The sequence below is a fragment of the Pogona vitticeps genome, chromosome 3 (genome assembly GCF_051106095.1).
Source record: "Pogona vitticeps strain Pit_001003342236 chromosome 3, PviZW2.1, whole genome shotgun sequence".
Lineage (NCBI taxonomy): Eukaryota > Metazoa > Chordata > Lepidosauria > Squamata > Agamidae > Pogona > Pogona vitticeps.
Genome location: NC_135785.1, coordinates 53,857,715 through 53,882,887, shown reverse-complemented (window position 1 = coordinate 53,882,887; position 25,173 = coordinate 53,857,715). Strand labels below are relative to the sequence as shown.

The following is a 25,173-nucleotide window of genomic DNA, read 5'->3' as shown; positions in this document are numbered from 1 at the left end:
TCCAAATGTCTGCCCCTTTGGCTTCCTAGATCTGGGACAAGAATACATTAGAGTGCAAGAGGATTCTGACTGGACATACGGGGTCAGTGCTTTGCCTCCAGTATGATGAGCGGGTGATCATCACTGGATCATCGGATTCCACAGTGAGGTAATTATTTTATTTATTTATCCATTTGTTAATTGAAAATACTTACCTCACTATTTTAACAAATAATGGCTGAAATCCAATAGTAAGTTGCAACTAGACTAGGTCTATTGAATCAATGGAAGTTACAGAGGACTCACCACATCCTCACTGATTCAGTGGGTCTACTCTACTGCAGCTTACTACAATAAGCAATAAGGTATCAGCCAAAGCCTCCAGGGCAGCCTGCACATGATTAAAACAACTAGTAACAGATAAGTACAGTAGAACATCCACAAGCCAAACTCTGCCCCTTCTTAGAAGACTACAGCCCCAATGGTACTGTAGAGTACCCCAGATAGTCATTCTTGTGGTTTTCTTCCCATCCCCCTGAGAGTCACTGTAAACACCAGCCCTGACCTCACCTGCCTCCGTTCAGGAACAGGCTCCTTATGAGTTTCTTGAAACCAACCCAGCTGAGGAAGTCCAGTTTATGCATTCCTATTCAAATACCAAGTCTTCACAGGCATCAAGACCTAGATTCTAGACAAGTTAAAAAGATCATCATTATTTTACTGAAACCAAGCAGGCTCAGGTAATCGATTGCTTTCCCAATACTGCTCCCACCAATGACACTGATGTGTATTCAAGAGAAAAGACCAGTTTCAAGGCTGTTCTTGAGATTGTCATTGGCAGCAGTCTTGCTCCAGATCACTTGAACAGTGATATCCAAAATGGCAATGTCCCGACTCAGGAGGACAATGGAACAGTCTGAGACCCAGAGCCGACTGAAGAACCTGGTCATTCCTTACATGGTGAGTGCATCTGAAAAGTTTGAAAGAATTTTTGGTAAACACCACATACCCATGCACTTCAAATCCACAAACACACTAAAGCAGAGACTCGTCCACCCAAAAGACCGGATACCAAAACACAACAAGAACAATATAGTATATGCAGTCCGGTGCAAGAGGAGTGTTTGGAGCTCCATATTGGAGAAACCAAACAGCCACTAAACAGGAGAATGGCCCAGAACAAGAGGGGCAACGGCTCAGGAACACAATCAGCAGTGTTCCTTCGTTTGAAGGACAAAGGACACTCATTTGATGACCAAGATGTACTTATTTTGAACCGAGAAGATACGTGGTTCGAAAAGGGTCAGGGAGGCCATACATGTGCATATAGAAAATCCCTCACTCAACAGGGTAAAGGCCTTGGATACAATCTGTCTCCTACGTTCTAGGTGGGCAGCATATAAATCTATTACATTAAATAAATAAATAATATTTATGTTGTCCTTTCATCCATCCCCAGAAAGATTAGGACCACACAAACCAGAAAGGCCATTGTTAACGACCCATGACAATGGGTGGAGAAGGACTGCAGAAGTGGGATTATCCCTCACCCCTAGTCCTTTGTCCTTCTAAGAAGCCTATGGAGGACATATCAGGGATCTCCTACCAATTCTCCTCAGACTGAAGAAGCTACTTGGATGAGTTGTGAAACATTTCAACCTAACAAGAAAGAAGTCCAGTTGCTAGGACTCAACTTCCAGATAACCACACCTGGATAACCGAGAATCTTCACAGATATATCACTTAAACAGATTCTGTTATCAATATCTGTTACATTCCCAATCTCCCTCAAGGTCAAAGCATCACTATCTTTGGTTAACCACACCAGTGTCCACCTACTTTGGAGTGTTGATTGCATCTGGACATCATTATTTCCCATGTGGCACCGTTCTGGTATGACTTGCATGTATGTAGCCACTTCTGCTGGGTCCATACTCCTTCTTACCCTTGAAAGCCAGATTCCTGCATTTCTTATTAATCGCAACTTCCACAGTAGGCAGTATTGTTTATTTTTTTTTAAAAGACAGAAATGTATTTCAGAAACGAAGAAAGACAAGGGGTCACTTAGGATTCTTCAATGATGAAAAAATACAGCATTATGTTGCTAACCAAAAATTAATTTGAAAAAGAGAAAGGAAGAGATATGTGATACTGAAACTTGGCACTCCATACTACCTTCTTTGTGTGCATAAAAACCCAGCCTTAATGCCCATCCCCAAGCAAGGAGAAGCAGGCTGTTTCCCAACTGACTGACAGCTGTTGCAAAAAAAAAAAAGCAGGAGGCAAGGAGCAAGAAGGGGAGGAGCACATTGTGACCAAACAGAGCAAAATGGAGTGATCTAACACCAGCATGTGGTTAACTAGATTTCAAATATAGGGCTATAAGTGCTATTTCCATAAAAATGGAACTAGCGACCTAATCAAGCCCCACATTCCAAAGCAGGACAGACTAGATCACTTTGTCTGTACACAAAGACTATTTAAGTTGGTAGCACCCATCCTCAACGTACACTGTAAAATCCCTCAAGTTCCACTTCTAGCAATATGATGTGCCAGGAAGCAATGCAGTCTCAGTTATCCACCATCATAAGACACTATTATCTGGGCATGAGAGCAAGACAAAATAGTCTTTGGCCATATCCACAGCTAAGTGGTAACAGCATAACCAACCTTCTCAGCTGTTCAGTCACACATATGTGTGAATTGCAGACCACAAAGAATTACCTGTAACGGTGGTTCTTCAAGTGGCCATCTGTAAGCTCATACGCTCACTAGCATAGTCTCCACTTGCTCTTGTCTCTACAGTGTTCTGCTGCTTGTTTGGCAGACACTGTAGTGAGGAGAAAATAGGAGCCCCAATAGGTGTGCTTGTTGGTGTTGGAGCAGGGCTCCCACCAAAATTCTATACCTAGCTCTAGAAGGTTCCCAATGAAATGTATTTGTGGGTATGTTCACAGGTGACCACTGAAAGAACCACAGTTACAATAAGCAACCTGTTCTTCTAATCTCAAAGAGTTGCTATAAACAAAGAATGATTTTTTAAAAAATTGAAATGCTTTTTTAAATACAAAAAATGCTATCTATATCACTGCTGTCAAACTAAGCTTTAAAGGATTGGTTTGTTTCACACATCATTCAAAAGCATTTTAACAGTTTATGTACTAACAATATTAATTTTATTCCTTGTACATTTCACCAGATATTGGAGGTATTCTTTTATCATTTCATCATGTCTTTCTTCTGTCTCCTTTCTTTTGTTATGAATTCCAGGGTATGGGATGTAAATACGGGTGAGATGCTAAACACACTGATCCATCATTGTGAAGCAGTACTTCACCTGCGGTTCAATAATGGCATGATGGTGACATGCTCCAAAGATCGTTCCATTGCTGTGTGGGACATGGCCTCCCCAACAGACATTACCCTACGAAGGGTTTTGGTTGGCCACAGGGCAGCTGTCAATGTTGTTGACTTTGATGACAAGTACATTGTGTCAGCGTCAGGTGATAGAACTATAAAGGTATAAATCTTAACTTTGTTATCACTTTAGACAATTACATCTTCATTATTGTATTTCTAACTTTTATACCTAAAGCAGCATAAATATTCCTCCCTTCCTCCTTTTATCCTCACAACCTGTATGTAAGATAGGTTGTGAAAGAATGACAGGGCCATCATCAACCAGTGAGCTTAATGGCCAAGTGGAATTTGATCTGTGGTCTCCCCAGTCCCAAACCAATATTCAAGACACCGTTAACTCTCATTAAGTATATATAGCTTTTTCATACAAATTTATGTGTGTTACTTCCAGAATAATCAATTTCCTTTGGTTTTCCTTTTGTTCAGGTGTGGAACACAAGTACCTGTGAGTTTGTGCGCACCTTAAATGGCCACAAACGAGGCATTGCATGTCTACAGTACAGAGACAGACTTGTAGTCAGTGGTTCATCAGATAATACCATCAGGTGAGAAGCACAGCACATGCCTGGATCACACAGCAAGCAACATGGTCCTTTTGGACCAAAGTGTATATGGTACACAAATGTGTGGAATTGGTGTCCAAATAGCCATTTGTTACATAAGTCACATGGTTTGTATGTCTGCATATGTGTGTGTATTTAAACCTTTCCATGTTCATCATGTCCATACTTCAGCTTCTCTGGTCTACTCTCCTGTTACTCAAAAGAGGGAAAGAGTATTGGGCTACTGTTAAATGTATTGGGTGTAATTGTGATACACAATGCTTTCCAACCATTTAATTAAACTAAGATTAGCTGAAATCCAGCAGTAACTCTCAAATAGAATAAGCCCAATAAATCAGTGGGAATTTCATACCTTTTATGAATACAGTGCTCCTACCCTACTTGTGACTTACTACTGGAATTCAACCACTGTAATGCAGATAGAATTAAGACTCCTGGAAGAAATATCAACAACCTCCGATATGCAGATTATACCACTCTGATGGCAGAAAGTGAGGAGGAATTAAAGAACCTTGTAATGAGGGTGAAAGAGGAGAGTGCAAAAAACGGTCTGAAACTCAACATCAAAAAAACTAAGATCATGGCCACTGGTCCCATCACCTCCTGGGAAATAGAAGGGGAAGATATGGAGGCAGTGACAGATTTTATTTTCCTGGGCTCCATGATCACTGCAGATGGAGACAGCAGTCTCGAAATTAAAAGACGCCTGCTTCTTGGGAGGAAAGCGATGACAAATCTTGACAGCATCTTAAAAAGCAGAAACATCACCTTGCCAACAAAAGTCCGAATAGTCAAAGCTATGGTCTTTCCTGTCGTGACGTATGGAAGTGAGAGCTGGACCATAAAGAAAGCAGACCGCCAAAGAACTGATGCCTTTGAATTGTGGTGCTGGAGGAGACTCTTGAGAATCCCCTGGACTGCAAGGAGAACAAACCTATCAATTCTAAAGGAAATCAACCCTGAGTGCTCACTGGAAGGACAGATCCTGAAGCTGAGGCTCCAATACTTTGGCCATCTCATGAGAAGAGAAGACTCTCTGGAAAAGCCCCTGATGTTGGGAAAATGTGAAGGCAAGAGGAGAAGGGGACAACAGAGGACGAGATGGTTGGACCATGTCATCGAAGTAACCACCATGAATTTGACCCAACTCCAGGAGTCAGTGGAAGACAGGAGGGCCTGGCGTGCTCTGGTCCATGGGGTCACGAAGATTGGACACGACTAAATGACTAAACAACAACAATGTAGATAGAGGACACTGCTAAACATTGTTTTGCATTTTAGAAGGTTGTATGAAAAAAACCAAGTATATCAGGGAGAGGCTCATCCTAGAACTGAATTGCAAGCCTAATGCATGAAGTTAGGGATGATGACACAGGACCATGACACAGTGGGCAGAAGGTTATGTAAAACATGGGATTTGAATGTCCTTAGGAGAGGAAGTCTGACAAAAGTAATTGGAAGCTGTGGCTTCCGAAGACCATCCTTATGATTGATAAGCAGTCTTCATGGTTTTAAAAGGAACTCTATGATGGTGACCTACCTCTAGTCCTACAAATTGCTCTCCTGTCCAGTCTTCTTGTTAGTGTAAACATTGTTTTTGCTTAAAAGCTATATTATGTTCTTTCCTTCAGGAAGTATAGTGTCCAAACATTATACCCTTCGGTTAAAACCTTCTTCTGGTCAGCTGCAGCAGCCTTCATGAAAATGTCTTGATATCCTAGTTTCAATCATTGGTTAAGATTGATTTAAGAAACTAACAGCAAAACATGGTAAACAGTTAGTGAATCTGCAAAATTGGTAAAGGATTTCTTTCAAGTGGATCAACAGCAGTCACTCCAGTTAATATTACTCTTTCCTCTTTTGTGTACAATTCTCTGGATTCAAGGTCAAATACACCAAACCACTGACTGCTCAAATAAATATATGGCAACAGAAAAACAAATGCTTTCATTAAGGAACTTTAGAGGCTAATTAACTAGTGTAGCTTTTAGAGAAAGCTAGTTACTGAAGGTAATTGCAGTAACATGAGTAATGAAAACAAACAGATCAGAGAGCTATAGTAGACAATTTAAATGAGAGACATGGGGAATCTGAATGGGAAAGTTAAAGACATTAACCAATTATCACCTTCACTCACCAGTTGCATTCTGTTTAATGCCATTCTATTTAATGCCTTGTAAAGATCAACGGATTCGTAAATAGTGACATCCTTTTTATTGGGAAGGGTTGTGATGGCTTCATTGTATGAGTCAACAAAAGACAGAGAAGATCAACCACTAGGAATTTAGTTAATGGCACAAACTTTCAGCCAGGAAGGGAGTCTCTCTGTCATTTCAGTCAAAAGCAAAACAAATGTGCAAGACAGACCTATAGTCTTAACGTTGGGGAGCACCGATCTCAACAACAATCAAAGGAGGAAACAGTTAAATATTGCAGAGCTTGGAAAAGCAACTATAAATGTCAATATGGTAATAAATTCCAAGAGGAATACAATTACTTTTATGCTTACATAGAAAAAAAATCTTGTGCTGGAATTTTGCAGCAGTTAGCAGTGTATCTCTGCAGAATCCAGGTTGGGTGCATAGTTGGCCTGCATGTTTCCTAGATTTGGTATTCAAAACTTGAAGTGAACGTTTCTGTCATCCTTCTCTTCTATTTCAAATGTAGATTGAAAACTCTACATTTAAAGGCTGCATGCTGACTTCACTATTCTGTAGAGCCATTGATAACTTAGCATTACAAAGATTTAAAACTTCAGAATCTACTGAAGTGGAGTGAACTGGAATCTTCTAAAATTCTGCATATTTGGCCAAGTGTGAAAAGTATCTAGAAGATATGGTTCTTGATTTTGTAATTTTATAATGAGAAACTTATAATGAACAAGGCACAGGGCTATTCGTAAGTTATTATGAAGTCATTGGCATCTAAAAAATATTGATGCCGCTTAGGTTGGCTTCACAAATTACCCTTCTAGTGTCACTTTTGATGGAAGTAGTTTGTTCAGTGATACTGTTACAATTTTCCTGCACCATATAAGCCAGTGGTCCCAAACCTTTTCAGAACTGCAGACCGTTGGGGGGGGGATCCTTGTGTGTAGGGAGCGCAGGCACCCTCCCATGCTTGTGGGGTGGGTGTGGCATGTTCGCAGATGGGCGTGGTGCACTCACGGGTGAGTGGGGTGCCCACCCACGAGCACACCACGCCTGTCGTGCATGTGGCGGGGGATCTGTCTCTGCAGCCCGGTCCTGCGAAGCCCATGGAGTGTCACTGGGCCATGGACTGGGGTTTGGAGACCCCTGATATCAGCAACTCTTACCCAAACACTTTCCAGCATGGAAAAGTGAGGATATAGTGCACCTTACTGGCCACTGCCTCATCAGTGTAATATAAAAGTACCTTAATAGGTTGAGAAACAGCATTCTCTGTTTTTTACAAACATTGCTATCTATGGGCCAAAGGAACTGGTGCATGTGTTAAAGAGTTATTTTGTTACTAAATACATATGGGGCAGCCATATTTAAAATGCAACATGGATCAAGGGGTTCAGGGAAAGTAAATCTACCACCTGCCTAGGTTTCTGTCTCCCATCCCTTTGACCATTTAATTCCACTTGATTTTCTTTTGGTGGGGTTCCAAGCCTAGAAGTAAATGCCTGTGGAAGAAATGTGGTTTGGGCATACGCAACGTCAAGGACAAGCATTAATGGATGGGAGTGCTCAGTGCACCTGCCCACTATGCTGCATGTCCAATTGCCACTACTTCTGTATTTGATAAGAATTTAGCACAATTCTCTAAATTACACTGGGGTAACTTTAACATTACCCCTTGGCTAAGAAAGAACATTTAAGTACCCTAGTCAAAAATATGGATAGCAAACTATCTTAGTACTGAAAATAAGCTTAATAATGTAGTATTTATTTTAAACATAAAATTGATTTTTAAATTTGTTTTAAAGTGTAAACAGAGATTGTTCAAGGCGGTGTGCAATGTGTAGAACCAATACTAATTCAATAAGTAAGAAGAAACATGCATAATAACTAGATGGGAATGCAGCAACATAGAACAAAACCAGTGAGCATTAAAAATGTGTAAAGTTAAAGGCCTGAGAGAAGAAGAACATGCTTTTGTCCAGTACTGAAAACTGTATCATAATGTAACCTTGGAGCAGCCTCTGTGGTGAGTGGGTTCCAAAAATTCAGTGTTACCATAGTGGGGTTTTTGTTGTTGTTTTTGTTTTGTTTTTGGTGGATAGGCTTTCCATGAATGGCAGGGTTGTCAAAGGAAAAAAATGTTTACATTTTGGCCTTTGAGGTTGCTAGATACTTTACTGAATTCCATTTTTATAAAGAGCCCCACACATATAGACATAAGGGCAAAGGTCTCTGCAGTAAACAGTCAAAAGGATGCTATATCACATCACCATGAGGGACGTTATATCATCTCACAATGTAGCACCTTTCCTTAAATGCATTGCAGATAAAATGACCTGTATCAGGAGAACTTGCTGTCATTGGCTTTGTACAATAGTAACATTTATTTCAAGGAAAAAAAGGTGTCAAATACAGAAAAGCACCACCAGTCACTCACAGACCAGTAAATTGTAGTACATATTGCCTTTGCCCCTAGTTACCCCTGGTTATCTTCCAACCACAGAGCACATGAAGGCAAACCAAACTCCTCTTCACACGCTGTCACCAGTTGATCACTAAATCAACATACTTTTCTAAAGAAAGATGAAGGTCCATTCATCACTGTATTTTAAATAAAACAGGTTTATTGATTATGGATGTTCTGGTAATAATTCATATGTATCTTCAGGTTTATCAGTCATCAATAACAATCTTCTATTTGATCTTACAATTATTATACACTCTTCTGACTAATCACACCTCAGATCTCCCAAATATCACTCTCTCTCTCACTCCACTCTCATCTCACTCTCTGACTCTGACTGACTCTTCATTCTCAGGCTCCGCCTTGTTCTCTCTCTCTCTCTCAGCTCTGACTCTCAAAAACATTAGCCTACAACATGAATAATGCATGACTATTTAACATAATAAGGGTGAACGCCACAGTACACCTCTCCAGAAAAACACAAGAGCCCTGCTGGATCAGGCCAAGGGCCCATATAGTCCAGCTCCCTGTGTCTTCACAGTGGCCCCATCAGATGCCTCTGGGAACAAGGCGACCAAATACCTATATCCTGATACCCCTCCCCTGCATCTGGCATTTTGAGGTCCCTTCCTTTTAAACCTGGAGATTATACATCCCCATCAAGGCTTGTAACCTGCGATGGACTTTTCCTTCAGAAATCTGTCCAGTCCCCTTTTAAAGGCATCTAGGCCAGATGCCATCACCACATTCTGTGGCAAGGAGTTCCACAGACTAACAACATGCTGGGTAAAGAAATATTATTTTTCGTCTGTTCTCACTCTCCCAACACTCAATTTGAGTGGATGTCCCCTGGTTCTGATATTGCATGAGAGGGGAAATAGCTTCCCTCTATCCACTTTCTCAGTCCCCTTTATAAAAAATGATCAGAAAGTTTAGAGAAATTCACACACCCAGCAGATACCCATATATTTTTCACCTTTTCCAACCCTTCATGAACAGAGTGAATATATATTTTATAAGAATGTTCAGCACAACCCCTGAATTAAAGTGATTGGTATTTCTCACTGATCTTCAACTTGGAAAGCAGAAATGACATAAAGATGATTCATCGTTCACAAAACCATGGAAGCCAGTTTTTCCAAGTTACACAGCAGTGTGCTTCATGGGTCATAAAATGTGTAACAACTGTCTTTTTATCCGTAGGTCATAAAGTGTATAATACCACCTGTTCCCCTGGGGCAACCTTGCAAACATCTTGCAGATTCCAACTACAAATCTTTGTTACTGACCAGCTTTTGTTTTTGTTGAGGAAAGGTTATGTTGGCAACATGTACATTTTGTTTTGTATTATGATTGATGGATATTAGATGCTAAGACACAATGAGCCTAGTCTGATTGGGGATTTATACAACAAGCATCTTCATCTGGGCTAGAATTGGTGCAACATATGTCTTGTTCTCTGTTCCAACCACAGTCAAGGCTGGTTTCTGCATAGCTGAAGCATCTAAACATTTTCCAGGTGGTCTCACGTAGATTGAGTTATGGTAACCAGTCAAGCCAGACATGGTTGATAGTGGCTGGTTTCCTCTAACAAGCTAACATTACAGATGTTCCCTCTAAAACGGGTCGGGGGCATTTCCTACAACCACATGAATCTTCCCTCAGTAGCAAAATTAGCTTCTGACAAAGATGTAGTCTTGTCTGGAACAGGCAGCATCTCTTCATGTTCATGGGGATTCTTTGTTACCATTTTAGATGTACTTTCTTGCTCCCCCATATAACCCTAACAAGATTCAGGCAATGATTCAGGGATATTACAGTGACTCCTAGATTTGTTAGAAATGAAAAATGGTAGGGTTTGACATGAAAAACTGTAGTTTTCTGAATCAAATATGAAATACTTCGAGCTTAAATAGGCAAGTACAATTCATATTCTGTATTTCTAGTATAGGATTTTAAAACAAATACGTAACAATGATTGCTTATCTTGTATTTCCCCAGGTTATGGGACATTGAGTGTGGGGCATGCTTGAGGGTCTTGGAAGGCCACGAGGAGCTGGTGAGATGCATTCGTTTTGATAGCAAGAGGATAGTCAGTGGAGCCTATGATGGGTGAGGATTTACTTCTGAAGTACAAATGCCTAGTTTCATTTCTGTACACCCAAAGTGACGTCTATCCTGAACATCAGAAAACTACCAAACCTTTCCTGTGACAAATCCAACACTCTCTTTCTCCTACAATCCTCACTGTCTAGTGCAGACTGCAATGCTCTGAATAGCTTAGACTGCTAGGACCCTCTTCAGCTTCATAGAGCCTCCTGGCTGCGATCTGATAACCCTTTCTTTGGCATCTCTTCTTTGATTTTAGATCTTTTGGTTGGTTTTGTATGTCTTCTTGCTTATCTGGAGTTTTTGTGACCATGAAAGGCTCGCTACCAAAACTGCTTCTGAATTCCTGATTCAGCTTTATTAGGGTTCCCTGGCCCAGAATCAGTTGTCATAGCAAGTGACTTACTATCTTGCCATTCTGCTGTAAGTTGTCTTCCAAAATTATATATCACTAAAACCTGCTGCTGTCGAATGGTACATCACAATTTCATATTAGGGACCAGTTAGTCATGTAGTTGCATTGCTGTAGACCAGTTCCAACTCTCAGACAGCATTCATTATACCAGTGGTCCCCAACCTTGGGCCTCCAGATGTTCTTGGACTACAACTCCCAGAAGCCTTCACCACCACCTCTGCTGGCCAGGATTTCTGGGAGCTGAAGTCCAAGAACATCTAGAGGCCCAAGGTTAGGGACCACTGCATTATACCACATCCACCCTCCCTTGAAAAAACTGGAGCTCTATCCGGGCATAATTAAACAAGCTTATTGTGGAGCATCTCTCCTGACCCACGTGGCTTTTCTGTTGTCACATTTTCAGTTCCCAGTGTGAAGAAGAGAGATTCCTGCTCATGTAGGCCTAGAAAGTCTAAAATTGTGTTCCATTGCATAGCCTAGCATAGCATTGCACTGTGTTGCATTTCTCCCTATTGGGGTCTCAAGTCAGCATACAGTTAACTAAAATCATACAGTGGTTGCTATTTAAAAACACTATGAAGAACACATTAAAAACAAATGTGTAAAAATGTTTTTTAAAATGGTTTAAAATAAGTAGACCTACATATGAGCAGGAACAGTTCCTGTTTAGACTGGCTACTGATAGTGTGAAAAATGGAACACCAAGGGAAGCAGGAGGCAGGCACTCCCTTCAAGCATGGTCACAAAATGTGTTCTACTAATGCTTGAATAGGGCTTGCATTTCATCTAGACAGTTAGAACTCTTCCTTCTAGAGCACCATCTAGAGCATCTTGATTTGCTATTGGATTGTGGTGAGCAAGGAGAAGAGAATTGTCTTTTGTAGATCATCTACCCCAAGATGAGCAAGAATGGATCACCAAGTTACAAAAGCTTCTCTCCCCCACCCTCATAAAATTTGTTCATCATTTAAATTTTGTTCAGTGGCTCATTTGTTTTGATTTCAACCAGTGCTGGGCTGAGGAACCTTTGAATGTCTAAATGTTTTGACTTCCAACTCCTCTCAGCCCATCTACCTTCTGATGGTTAGGAAAGGTTTGGCCAAAATATCTGGAGGGTCAGAAGTTTCCCATCTCTGAAAAAGTGTGTAGGTTTTCTCTTTAATGAATACTTGTTCTTTATTTTCTTTCTTGCTATCAGGAAGATTAAAGTGTGGGATCTGGTGGCTGCTTTGGATCCTCGTGCCCCTGCTGGAACCCTATGTCTGCGCACTCTTGTGGTAAGAGGGATCAGCCACTCAATTTGAGATGGGAGGGAGGGTTACGAGTATTCAGCTCCTACCGTATACTGAAATCTCATCTGATCTGGTGAATAATAGTCACAAAATAATGTGCCCCTCCAGGCTCACTGGAAGTTAGGTTTAAGGATGGAGTTCACAAAGGTTTAGAACGCAGTTTGGCTGTACTGCAAGAATCATTTTGTGAAGGACTTTTTAATAGTATTGTCCTATACAAATGAGAGAGAACATAATATTGACCAGCTTGGATTTCTTTAGCATTTATTAGCACATATTTTAAAAGACTCCGGAAAATGAGAACAAGCAAAACCAGAAATGATGGCATCGGGCAGTTGACAGTAACCTCTATACTGAAAAGAGAGTTTATCTATAGTTGAAAAGAGAATGTTTGGGCTTACGGTCTCCAGGCCCTACATATAAATTGTTATAAGACACAGACCTGTTTTTTTCTCAGTGCAGTGCAGGCTAACTCAACAGCTACTGTCTTATATCATAAAACATCGTTCTCATTTAGTCGTTTAGTCGTGTTCGACTCTTCGTGACCCCATGGACCAGAGCACGCCAGGCCCTCCTATCTTCTACTGCCTCCCGGAGTTGTGTCAAATTCATGTTGGTTGCTTCGCAGACACTGTCCAGCCATCTCATCCTCGGTTGTCCCCTTCTCCTCTTGCCATCACACTTTCCCAACATCAGGGTCTTTTCCAGGGAGTCTTTTCTTCTCATGAGATGGCCAAAGTACTGGAGCCTCGGCTTCAGGATCTGTCCTTCCAGTGAGCACTCAGGGTTGATTTCCTTTAGAATTGATAGGTTTATTCTCCTTGCAGTCCAGGGGATTTTCAAGAGTCTCCTCCAGCACCACAATTCAAAGGCATCAGTTCTTTGGCGGTCTGCTTTCTTTATGGTCCAGCTCTCACTTCCATACATCACGACAGGAAAGACCATAGCTTTGACTATTCGGACTTTTGTTGGCAAGGTGATGTCTCTGCTTTTTAAGATGCTGTCAAGATTTGTCATCGCTTTCCTCCCAAGAAGCAGGCGTCTTTTAATTTCGTGGCTGCTGTCTCCATCTGCAGTGATCATGGAGCCCAGGAAAATAAAATCTGTCACTGCCTCCATATCTTCCCCTTCTATTTCCCAGGAGGTGATGGGACCAGTGGCCATGATCTTAGTTTTTTTGATGTTGAGTTTCAGACCGTTTTTTGCACTCTCCTCTTTCACCCTCATTACAAGGTTCTTTAATTCCTCCTCACTTTCTGCCATCAGAGTGGTGTCATCTGCATATCAGAGGTTGTTGATATTTCTTCCGGCAATCTTAATTCCGGCTTGGGATTCCTCCAGTCCAGCATTCCACATGATGTATTCTGCATATAAGTTGAATAAGCTGGGGGACAATATACAGCCTTGTCGTACTCCTTTCCCAATTTTGAACCAATCAGTTCCATGTCCAGTTCTAACTCTTGCTTCCTGTCCCATATATAGGTTTCTCAGTAGATAGATAAGGTGGCCAGGCACTCCCATTTCTTTAAGAACTTGCCATAGTTTGTTGTGGTCCACACAGTCAAAGGCTTTTGCATAATCAATGAAGCAGAAGTAGATATTTTTCTGGAACTCTCTGGCTTTTCTGGAACTCTCTGGCTTAAAACATAGTTTTCTTTAATCATAGAGAATGTGAAGTAAAAAAAAGTTTATCTTGTTTCTGATCCTACAGGGCGAAATATGGGAAGCAGTGTAGAATTCATTGAGCATTAATGAGATGCAAAGGTAGTCTGTGTCCATTGCCTCTGAGGGAATCTGTTCACACTTCAGCTGAGACTGGGCTATGAACCCTGCAGCTCATGGCTAACCTGCCAATGTAAACAAACCTAACGTTTTTACTGCCTCATTAAAGCTGTCTCATACCCTTCTCCAGAAAGGGTGGGCAGCAATATTTTAAGTTTGAGATGCTTGCCCAGCTGGTAAGATACCTTGTGTGCTGTTTCTGCTTCTCTTCTGTGACTGAAACTGAATCTGGGTGTGCAATGAACACAGCATATACTGTGTGGTTTGATGTTTAATTTTCAGTAGAGGAAAGATCTGTGTAACATATACTGGTTACAGATTAATAAGAAATAAATGCTTGGCTGGATCAGACCAAGGCTCTACCTAGTCCAGCATACTATTACAGCAGCAGCTAGCTGGGTGTCTATGGAGTGTTAAGCAATAGAGTACAGAGGCAATGCTAACCTTTACGTACCTTGTCTTTCATTTGTTATTTCTTGTAATCTGTGTGATCACCCTAATACAGTTTTCCTGTGCCTGTGCAGACATTCTCAGAATCTTGCAGAGTCCATAAAGCTGTTAGCTGCACCCTCATATATAGCTCATGCCCCTTAACCCAGTGATTACCTCTCAGTTCCATTCTGACTGCCACCAAAGCAACACCTCAGTGGTCATCCAGAGCATATTCTAGGATAGAATCTGTACATCGTTCTACAATCTTACCTCTCTTTCAATATTCCTCTTCAGTTAGCCTCTTGTTTCTGTTAAATCTTTAAAAAATGTATATTTGTCATAAATTTTGTTCCCACTATTCATGGTCTCTACAGTCCCTTTGAAGAAGTGTGTCATTTGTACAAATAAAATCCATCTCACAAATGGAAACTCCAAATGTCTCTATTGCTTAGAGGAGAGACATCAAATGCAGGGAAGGGACATCATGTCAAATTTGTAAAAAAAAAAAAAAAAAAAAGTCACCACAGTTACCATAAGAAACAGACAGTCACGACTTAAGCGATGTCTTTGGCTAAGATCTCTTCAGGCAGTTGACATGATCTCAAAGCAGACTTTGACATCAGCAGTTATGATTTGTAAAACTTTCTAAGGTACAGTAGTAGTCATAGAGTCTATTCAAATTGACTTGAATCTAAATGCCCAGGAAGAATCGGTTCCACAAGCATAAAAAAAAACAGTAATCACCATCGAAAGAACCTGTTTCAATACCATCTATTTTAAAACCATCACCATCAGTATCAAAGAAGAGGAACAGACCTCTCTGAGACTGACATCAGACAAAAAAGTCAAAAGAAAAAAAGAAAACTATCATTTGTAATAGTATAGCGTCCAACTCGTCATCTGCCTCACAAAACAAAGAGCAGGATGAACTTCCTCAGTGTCAGAGGAAGACAGAGCTCCATATCTGTCTCCTCGTGTCTCCCCACCTCTGACACAGACATCAGTGTGGATTGTCAGAGAGTGAGCCTGCATTTGAAAGATAATGGAAAGGAGAGTGGGATATTCAAAACAAGTTACCAGTGGGGTCTTGACTTGCGAACTTAATCCGTATTGGAAGGCGATTCACAAGTCAAAAAGTTCACAGGTCAAATCTGCATTTCCCATAGGAATGCATTGAAAACCATTTGATCCGTATCTGCTCTTTTCCATCCATAGAAACTAATGGGAAGCTGCTATTCCGCCTTCGACCACTAGAGGGGGATATTTTGTTTCTTTTTTTCTTAGGTCAAGAAAGGTTCAGGGAAGGCAGGGAAAATACAGTCCAGGCAGTACAGTACCAGGCAGTCTGAAGACTGTCTCCCAGTCCACTCTCTAAATGCTGGGAGGAGTGAGGAAGCAGACAGGCACCCTTTTCACTGGCCAACAGTTAACTGAAAGTTCAAATTTTGCACTTTCCTTGCCTCCCACATGGTTTTTTTTTCAGTTTGTAACTCAAATCTAAGTACGTAAGTCAAGTCAATATTTTCCTATGAGAGCGGTTCGTAAGTCAAAATGTTCGTAACTCGGGCCATTCGTAAGTCAAGACCCCACTGTACTACTTCCCACTCAGGATCATCATCGGAATTGGAGTCACCTTAACCCTTGGTATCAGGAAACCCATAAGGTAAAAGGATGCCCCTTTTCCCTTATGGGCAATTCTCAATGGGGAGAATTGGTTTTCTCCCCAGTTTTATATGGGTGCAGAATGGTCATATGCATCGCCCTATCTCAATTTCCAAAAGGCACAAGGAATTGCACACTCAGCCACATACTGTGGATTGATGTCAAGTCTCCCACTTTAGGATCGCCAATGGACTCAGCATGATAAATGGAGGCGATCCATTTCAAAATTTCTGCAACCTTGTAGGCATATGGCCTGGGAGCGTTCAGGCTCGACATCAAGATCCTCGACATCAGACTATGATTCCAAGCAACCATCTAGAGTTCTGGGTCCTGGTCTTGGGTTCCCATGTTTTTGGCCTGCAGCTCCCAGAAATCCTGGCCAGCACAGCTAGTGGTGAAGTTGTAACAGATTTCCATATTAACCAGCCTTTGGTGCTTCTGGCTTTTTCCCCATCTCCATTTATGGATCCTTGCATTTCTTAGATGTCCTCAGAGCCTTAGCTGTTTATGTGTCAAGGACAAAGTCATTTTGGAAAACTACAGAAAACTAAAATATTGTTCATTTGTTACCAAGGCAAAGAACAGGACAGCCAACTATCCTCCCAAAGAATATCCAAGTGGCTGGTAAATGTTATTACCTTGTCTTACCAATTGGCAAGGAAGCCATTGTCCTAGTCCTTAAAGGAACTTTCTACTAGGGTCCTTGCTGCCTCCCCAATCTTCTTGAAAGGAATTCAGATGACAGAGATTTGTAAAGCAGCTTCCTGATCCCAGCTCATGATATTTTTTAAGCATTACAAACTAGATGTCAGAGTTAAGCTAGATGTGATGTTGAGTTAAGCAGTAATATCTTCATTGTTGTTGTGACGTCCCACTGGCCAGTAAATGAGTTTGGTAGTCACTCATTAGTGTGAATCACAGAAACCATGAAGGACAGATTACTTACCTGTAACTGTGGTGCTTTGAGTGGTCATCTGTGCTTTCACACAACCTGCACAACTTCCCCTTTGTCTGTCATGCATTGTGTATTTCTCAGTGGCAGACATGAGAACTGAGAGGTAACCATTCAGTGGATGAGCATGTGCTATGTGTGAGGGTGGGGCTAACAGTTTTTCTGAAAGATTCCAAGAATGTCTGTGCAGCTGTAGGAGAACCCCATTAATGTGTATTGACTCAAAAAACTACAGTTACAGGTAAGTAACCTGTCCTTTCAAGTCTCTGAATATGAATCAATATGTTTTTGAATTTACATGTTATATCTTTTCGTTTGTTTAATTTGAAAAACAGCCTCTTGAATATTTCCTTGTATATTTTTAGTTAGTTCTGTATTTCCAATCTAAAACCATATACTTTTCTGCAATTAGAATAGCCAATTTCCAAGATTTCAGTAAACATGGAAGTTAAATATGGAAATTATCTATTGTGTCTCAAATTCTTGCTAATATAGTCTGTTCCCAAAATGCTGAAGAACAGTGCTGCTAAAAGAATGATTGTGAACATTGTGGTCTTGGTAATGGGAAGAACCTGTGAAAATGGCCTTTCATAGTAGATATAGTATAATGTCTTTCACTATATCTATTACAAGCCCCCCCCCCCAGGTTTCTGAGGCTTCTGAAGATTGTCTATGTGTTATTTTTTTACCTTAAATATCTGTGGGTTGGAAATTTGCTAACATATGCATATAGACACATGGATGTAGAAACAGAAATTATCAACATATCAAAATTCAAAGGAAACAAATGGATTCTGTGCCATGTAGACATGGCAGCCATGCTTCTAGTTTTTTGAGTTACTCATAGAAGCATAGGAAAAAAATTGCTGAAGATGGAAATAGCCAATGCATAGGCCGACTGCTGACCAATCTTTTAACACATGTTCTAAGCAGGATAAATATAAAATATGACTTACCTGATAAAGCCTTCAGTAACTCTTGGGGATTAAAGTCTGAATTTGGATTCTTGCTTCTCCCATTCAGGAACACTCTGGCAGAGTTTTCCGTCTCCAGTTCGATGAATTTCAAATTGTAAGCAGCTCGCATGATGACACCATTCTTATCTGGGACTTCCTGAATGATCCAGCTACTCAAGCAGAATCAAATTGCTCCCCATCCAGAACATATACGTACATCTCCAGATAAATAGTACTACACTGTACCTCACACTTGCACAGGTAAATATAGAAGAGGCCTTGAAGGGAATAGGTAGGGTGCATAGTCAAGAGGCATGAGTCATAAATGGTAAAGTGGTTAAGAGCAGCCTTGGAAGCCTTTCTGATCCTTACATTGAGGGTGGTCCCTTAATGGCAGGCCCCAATAAGATCATAAGGCTATACTGTTGCCAGTACTTCCAATCATTTGCTTACTTTATCACATGTAAGGTTTGTTCAGCTTACCATCTGAAGGAAAAAAGATCAACATTGCAAGCTTAAAAGACATATAATGACTTTCTGAACCTGGGGTAACTATTTGTTTTTCAGTTCAAGGAGTCATTTGTAAAAATACTGCTGGTACTTAGCAAGTGGTGCTCTGGTTTACACATAAATAAACTTACTGTGTTCAGTGGGGCTTGCACAGTATATACTCTCTGGAATAGTTGCAATCCTGCCTGTACAAGTAAAGCAGCTGTATAGAGGTGCTTTAGATTTTGTCAGAATTTTATTTATAAACATATGGGTAACAAATAGCTTCCTTGTCTTTTCTCACCAGGACTCATTTAAACTGCGATATTTAAATTATCTGCCAATCCCAGGGCAAAAGAATTATCCACATAACAGATATTAACTGGAGAGAAGCTTTCAGACACACTTCTGGAACCAAGTTGGCATGCAGTTGATCTCGGACAAGGTCTACTCAGCACAGCTGACTGCTCAAGTGCTGCTATCAGAAGATTTCTTTTATCTCCTGAATGACTGATGTGTTAAACCTCACCTCTTCACTCTCTTCTCCCCCACCCCGTATCTCCTCTTTTTCAAAGTGCAGATGTCCTATAAATATATTTAACATGATGCCAGAATCTCTTGCTTTGCTCTTAAGCAGAAAAAGCATTGCCACCATTTATATATCTGGCAGAATCACTGTGTGATGTGTTGTAGGAGGGGAACAGCAGGCTGATGCCTCTGCCTTGGGACTTTAAAAAAAGCAACGTCTCTGCCTGGTTATAGAAGGGCTTCAAACTTTATAGAAGGGCAAAATTCATGCTAAATGAGGGCCCTGGTGGCTAGAAACCAGTTAGGTCATGACAGAAGTAATTTCAGCTTAAGCCCTTTGCTGTTATTAATCTGTATGAAATGTTTATCCAGCAGATGCATTAAATGGAGAGTTTGCTTTTGAGAGGCTTATTGGAGATGACATCAGGTTGTAGTATGCCGTATTTAACTATCAAAGTAAGGGGGATAGTCTACAGAAAGATAATGCTTCATCTTGCAATTTGTGGAGTGTGGCACTTGTTCTCTTTCTCCATAGCAAACATATTACATTCACATTGGAAGCCATCTTATTTGGACTTCCTTCAGTGTTGAGCAAGTGGCTTAGTGATGCAGACTCTTCTTGCTAACTTGGTTGCATTGTTGCACCTGGGCAGACGGTTATGAATTGCCAACATACTCAGTTGGAAGGAACTACTGAATCAGTGGGTGCTTATGATGACTCACATCTCTGTCTGAAAACTGTCAACTGATTTGTAGTGGAAGGGAGACAAGAAAAATAGAGGTAAATAGAGGAGCAGGAAAGATCAAAAGCAAACCTGTCCTTACGGTACTTAGTAATTACTCTGGGAATGACTCAGATAACCACTGCCCTCTAGGGAGAATATCAGAAGTTTGGTCTCCTGACAAAGAGAAGTTAACATTTTGAGCAGAGGTCTGTTTTAGGCTTTGAAGCTCAGAAACAAGAATTTCATTTTATGCTTCAGGACAGATTCCTTCAGTGGCCTTTCTGTTTGTTCCCCTTGGGAATAGGTCTTTTCTCATTGTCTATGATGTTTAGCGTTTGCTGTGTCATTCTTTGCGGGTCAGTATTTGATGGGAACTAAAAATAATTAGGCAGCCGGTTCTGCCTCTGTGGTTCTCAACAATGATTCAAAAGGAAGGTCCTGTCTTGTCCACGGATTTTAACCCTACATATAATCCAGACGCATTTCATCATCAAAAGCATAGTCAGAAGCATTTGTTTACAGGGGGTCGGATCATGTTGATCTGTGTGTGTGCATTGTTGCATGTGTCTTAAATAGGCCCCTCAGATAGCAGCGTTTTGCCTTGCACACAGTGGGGTGGGGTGGGGACATTTACCACATATTAAGTTATCATTGTGTTCACAACTGCCCTTAACACTGTTAAATCACTTTTTTGTCCTACGCTTACAAAATTTGCAGGGTTGAGTATATACAAGATTGCAGATCTGCTGCAGCTGGAGCATTGACAGGTTATTCCCATTCTCTTGCTTGATGGCAGAGTTGTAAGATTAGTGCAATTTTTCCTTGTAATTTTGTGGAGGGGGCTATGGCCATTTCAAGCACATTTTTCTGTTTTACTGAGTTATGAAGAGTTGGGGATCAGATAAGAAATAGCTGGTGCAGCAACCCTTCCTTGACTATCAAGGTGCTGATCTTTCCAGCTGCTCTTCCCAAACATTTCTAACATGCTTGTTGATTTTCTCAACAAACATGGTGCTAAACAGTTTATCATAATGAGTAAAATAAGTGCTTAAGGATAAGGTAATGAGATTTCCCAATAAACTACAGTATTTCAAAGAAAGAAATTCAAATGGTGTAGTCGTGATACAATGAGCGTCCACCGTGTATTGGCATAGTGAAAAGCTATTGCAAAAGGGAGACTGTCCCTATCCATCTTGTAGCCATTTAGGTTGCATGAACTCAGCAGATGTATTGACATTAACAAGCTTCAGATTAATGCATCCTCAACCATTTACCTGTTAATCTTGAGAGGAAGGCTTGAAATCTTCTATGTGACCATCTTGTACATGGATACTTAATAAATTGAGTAGTTAATTTGCGAATGCATCTGAAAATGAAGTTCAGGAGGGTTTTTTAATTTTGTTTTTTGTTTGTTTGTTGGAAGGAGGTTGAATTCTACCTCCTTGCTTTTTGAATGAAATGTTAATGTAGAATTGATAGCAACAAATACTCTTGCTTTTATACCAAAGTGCAGAACAATGTGGGCAAGTATTCACAGGAGGCAAAACCACATATAACTGGCTGTTAGTCATGAGAAAGATTCCTGCCGTAAAGATGTGTATTTCTAATACTAGGACAGTTGATTACAGTAAGGCCAGAGGTACTTGAGAATCCCCTGCAAGTACCTCTGAGCCACTTCTTGTATTATTTATTAAACATCTGGGCAAACTGAACATTTTGGTTGTTCTTCTAAGGTTTTATGCTTGTTTGCAAAATTGGAGAACAATAGAGATATCCCACAACTGGGGGGGGGGGGCAAAAGAAAGCTTCATCTTCATTAAAGGAAAACAAAGCATTGCATGTCTCCTTACCTCCTTTCTGGGCTCACATAATTTAATCTGTCTATTGGAGCCTGTATAAGTGGTGGGATGATCAGCATCTCTCAAAATTAAGCTTTCTGGTCCTGTGGGTTTCCTTCCTTCTAGATCAAGGTCATCAGGGGTTGAAATCAATTATGTTACCACAAAAAATAGCTGTTTGTGTGTTATTTTCTACTATTGCAACATATTGGGAAGAGAATATTCAGCAGGGTGATAGATTTAGTTGGTTTCAGTAATGAAGGTGTATCCCAAATGTGTGCTTCCTCTTTAATATATCCTTTTGGATCTAGGGAGGAAGGAAGAACTGGAAAAGCAGGGGTATAGAAATGTTCCTTAAATGGCCTGTGTGATACATTTTCACAAGACTGAATTGTGCCCCAATTCATTTCCCTCTCTCAACCAAGTGGTCAGCTAGTAATCTTCCTGGAACAGGTAACTTTCCAAACACTATTCTTAACTCCTCAAAGTATACTTATGGACGATCATCCTTTCATATGAAATCAGTGTCACATATCCAGCTAGGTGTGAGTCAGCCATGGTCATAGAAGCACAATCCTCACTGTGGTCCAACTTGACCCAAGCAACCTTCACTTGACTTTAAATGCTGCATGTTAGGAACTGCATGTTCTGGGAGGAGCACCTCTATTTATAAAACACTCTTTACTTCCTTTTTGATCAATAATTTAGCTAATGGAATAAAACACAGGACATCCATCCTTTATTGGGTTCTCCAGTAAAATTGCTGTTGCAATCCATCTCCTGCAAGGCTCTCCAGCATATTTCCTCAAAAACATTGTTGTAAATAGGAAGGATGGCCTAGGTCTACTGAATGCACTCAGTTGCATTCAGATCCTCTCAAGTGACAGCAGCCACACCAGGTTTTGTTAAATTTTGTTCATAATCTTTCAGTGATGAAAAGTATGCTCAGGAAGGAATTCTTTGAACAAATCCATACTAGCCCTGTAACTTAATCATAACCCTAAATCCATGTAAAAGCTATTAGCCAACTTATGCCTGTAGAACTCCTGCAATTTTTTAAAATCTAAAATCACCTTTTTAGATGCAGATATTAGTTGCCTTAAAAGTGCTGCACAGGTTTTCTGGAAAAAATAGGTCTACTCTGATGATCTACTTACGTGCATAGAAAACTCAAAATTCAGTGTTCACAGTAAATGATGCAAATCAATAAAATGTATCCACATTTGCTTATTTTGTATTAATTTGCATGGTTTGTTGTTTGTTCTTAATTCTGCACATGAGTTCTTACATAGTAGCCACACATCGGGCAGGGAGAGGTAGACTGGCAAGAGGAAACCAATAGCTATGCTACATTGGCCAGAGCAGAACTGGAGGCCATGAAGGAAGGCTGCAAAGACTGAAGCTGTGCTCCTTGGCCAGGGCATTTTACAATTATTCCTGCATGCTTTCTGCTGTACTTCCACTGTACTTCAGTCTAGAAACTTAACTCCATGAAAAAAGATTCTCAAGGATCTGATGCGCATAAATTAATACTGTGCATGCAGAACTGGAGAAAACATATCTTTCATATGGTTCCTAAAGCAAATGGTTTATTAGAGAGGTGCAGAGGGTCTTTTTAAAAAAATACCTGGTTTTGTTTTCTACTTGTCAGAGTGTAATCCTACTGCTCACATTTATTGGTTATCACATAATATCAATCTCTAGCTCTGAGGAACTAAAGAAATGGGGTAAATTTTCTTTATCAGACTGTACGTATTGGTTGACAAAGGAAAGAGAAGGTAACAGTTGGTCCACACAATGACATGCTGCTCAGATATGGTCTTTGTTTATGCCTTCAATCCAAAAAGAAAACTACCTGTTCTGCTTTTGTGTGAGAAAACAGAAGTGGCAGTGATGACAGTTTTGCTAATCTAATAGGTTGTTGCTCCTTTGAAAGTAAACACTCAGAAGACAAATACATGCCTGTTTCAACTGCAGGAAGTTCAAAGAATTGTGGACACAGGAGGTTAGGAAAAAAAGCATATGGTCATATTTGTAACTCTGCTCTCTTTGTTCTCTAGATGCTAAAAATAATGAATGCTTCGGAATTTTTGTGATTATGTTCCAGTGATGTGTAGCTAATGTACTAGTGTTCACTTGAGCTAGGGTCATGTGTTTTTTTTTTAAGAAATATTTTAACTGTTCAGAAAATAACTTAAATACAAATATAAGATTAAGCTGTGAACCTGCGAAGTGTTTTTATTTCTTGAACCTTAAATGAAGGGCTTGTTTCCCAGGCACTGTTGCAAGGAACTCACTAGTACAGAAATGCAACATCATTTAATATACTGGCTGCCATTCATTGACACTAGGACAGCTTATTCATAAAATCTCATCTCTTTAAGCGTTCTTTCATTAACAATGGCTTCCAGCTAAAACACCAAATTACTCAAGTGTATTACAGTGGAGGGGACGTATTTAAAGAATATCCTGGGTCCTACAGGATATTTTAATGAAAAATGTTTTGCTTTAGAAGGTCCCTAAAATGTAGCTGCATTGATTAATATTATTGATCTAAACAAGGCCAAATACATAATTATTTGGATTATACGTCTCATTGGATCCACTGCTTGGTCAACTGCATAATGTTTAGCTATTGTGTGAATGCATCCCCTCCAAAAGTTAGTGACTTGAATTTGCACCATTTCAACAGGTAAAGACATCCTAGGCCACACACATCCTTTTTTGCAATCCTATGTATGATGTAAAATGACCTAGTTGTCATAATGCTGTAGTTTGGAATATCCCCTGCCTACTACCTTTTCTCCAGGATGTTCTTGGAGAAAGTTAACCTTTAAAATACAATGTAGTGATGAAAAATGTTTTAGGAAACTTGGAGGCACACTCTGTGGCAGCAGTGCCTTAATTATGTACCATCTGTTATGCTTCTTCTAATGTTGATTCTTCTTCGTAGTGTCCATGTATGCACACAGAAAAGGGTTTGTGTGTGTGCGAAGGCTGTTTTGGAAAGTTCCAGAGCCTCAAAAATGAAAGTGCCTCTCTGCCTATATTGCAAAGTCTGTTTTTGTCTGCACTGCAGTAGCACATGAAGGACTGCTCCAGAGCCTCTGCTTACTTACCTGCTTTTTTGTAGATAAGTCAACTGCCTTTCATTCTTACTGCCTTTTCCCCTTTTCCTTTCTTCTCAACAACAACTATAAGGGTAGGGGGAGTTAGTTTCAACAACCTTCCCTCTCCCCCTGCCCTGTCCATGGCTTCTAGCCATCCCCTTTTTCAACAATTTATGGCCTCAGCCGTGATAAATGTGCCACTTGTGGCAAAATGATTCCCCAATCTGATGGGCGACCAAGAAACTGGAGCACAAAAGCAAAAAGCATCCAGCAATCTCAGACGCCTGAGGTAAGAAAAAACTGCAAG

General features: G+C 40.4%; 1 protein-coding gene across 11 annotated transcripts in view; it reads left to right on the top strand.

The window, feature by feature from the left end:
• Positions 1–23,980, top strand: part of BTRC (beta-transducin repeat containing E3 ubiquitin protein ligase) — a 204,153-nt gene extending 180,173 nt beyond the window's left edge. For all 11 annotated transcript variants that reach the window (XM_020790755.3, XM_020790752.3, XM_020790754.3 and 8 more), the window contains 7 exons: positions 30–148; positions 3,250–3,499; positions 3,826–3,944; positions 10,578–10,688; positions 12,299–12,377; positions 18,244–18,437; positions 18,973–23,980. In XM_020790755.3, the coding sequence (XP_020646414.1) occupies positions 30–148; positions 3,250–3,499; positions 3,826–3,944; positions 10,578–10,688; positions 12,299–12,377; positions 18,244–18,405 (840 nt within the window). In that variant the 3' untranslated portion in view covers positions 18,406–18,437; positions 18,973–23,980. The remainder of the gene's footprint in view (positions 1–29; positions 149–3,249; positions 3,500–3,825; positions 3,945–10,577; positions 10,689–12,298; positions 12,378–18,243; positions 18,438–18,972) is intronic.
• Positions 23,981–25,173: the final 1,193 nt, after the last annotated feature.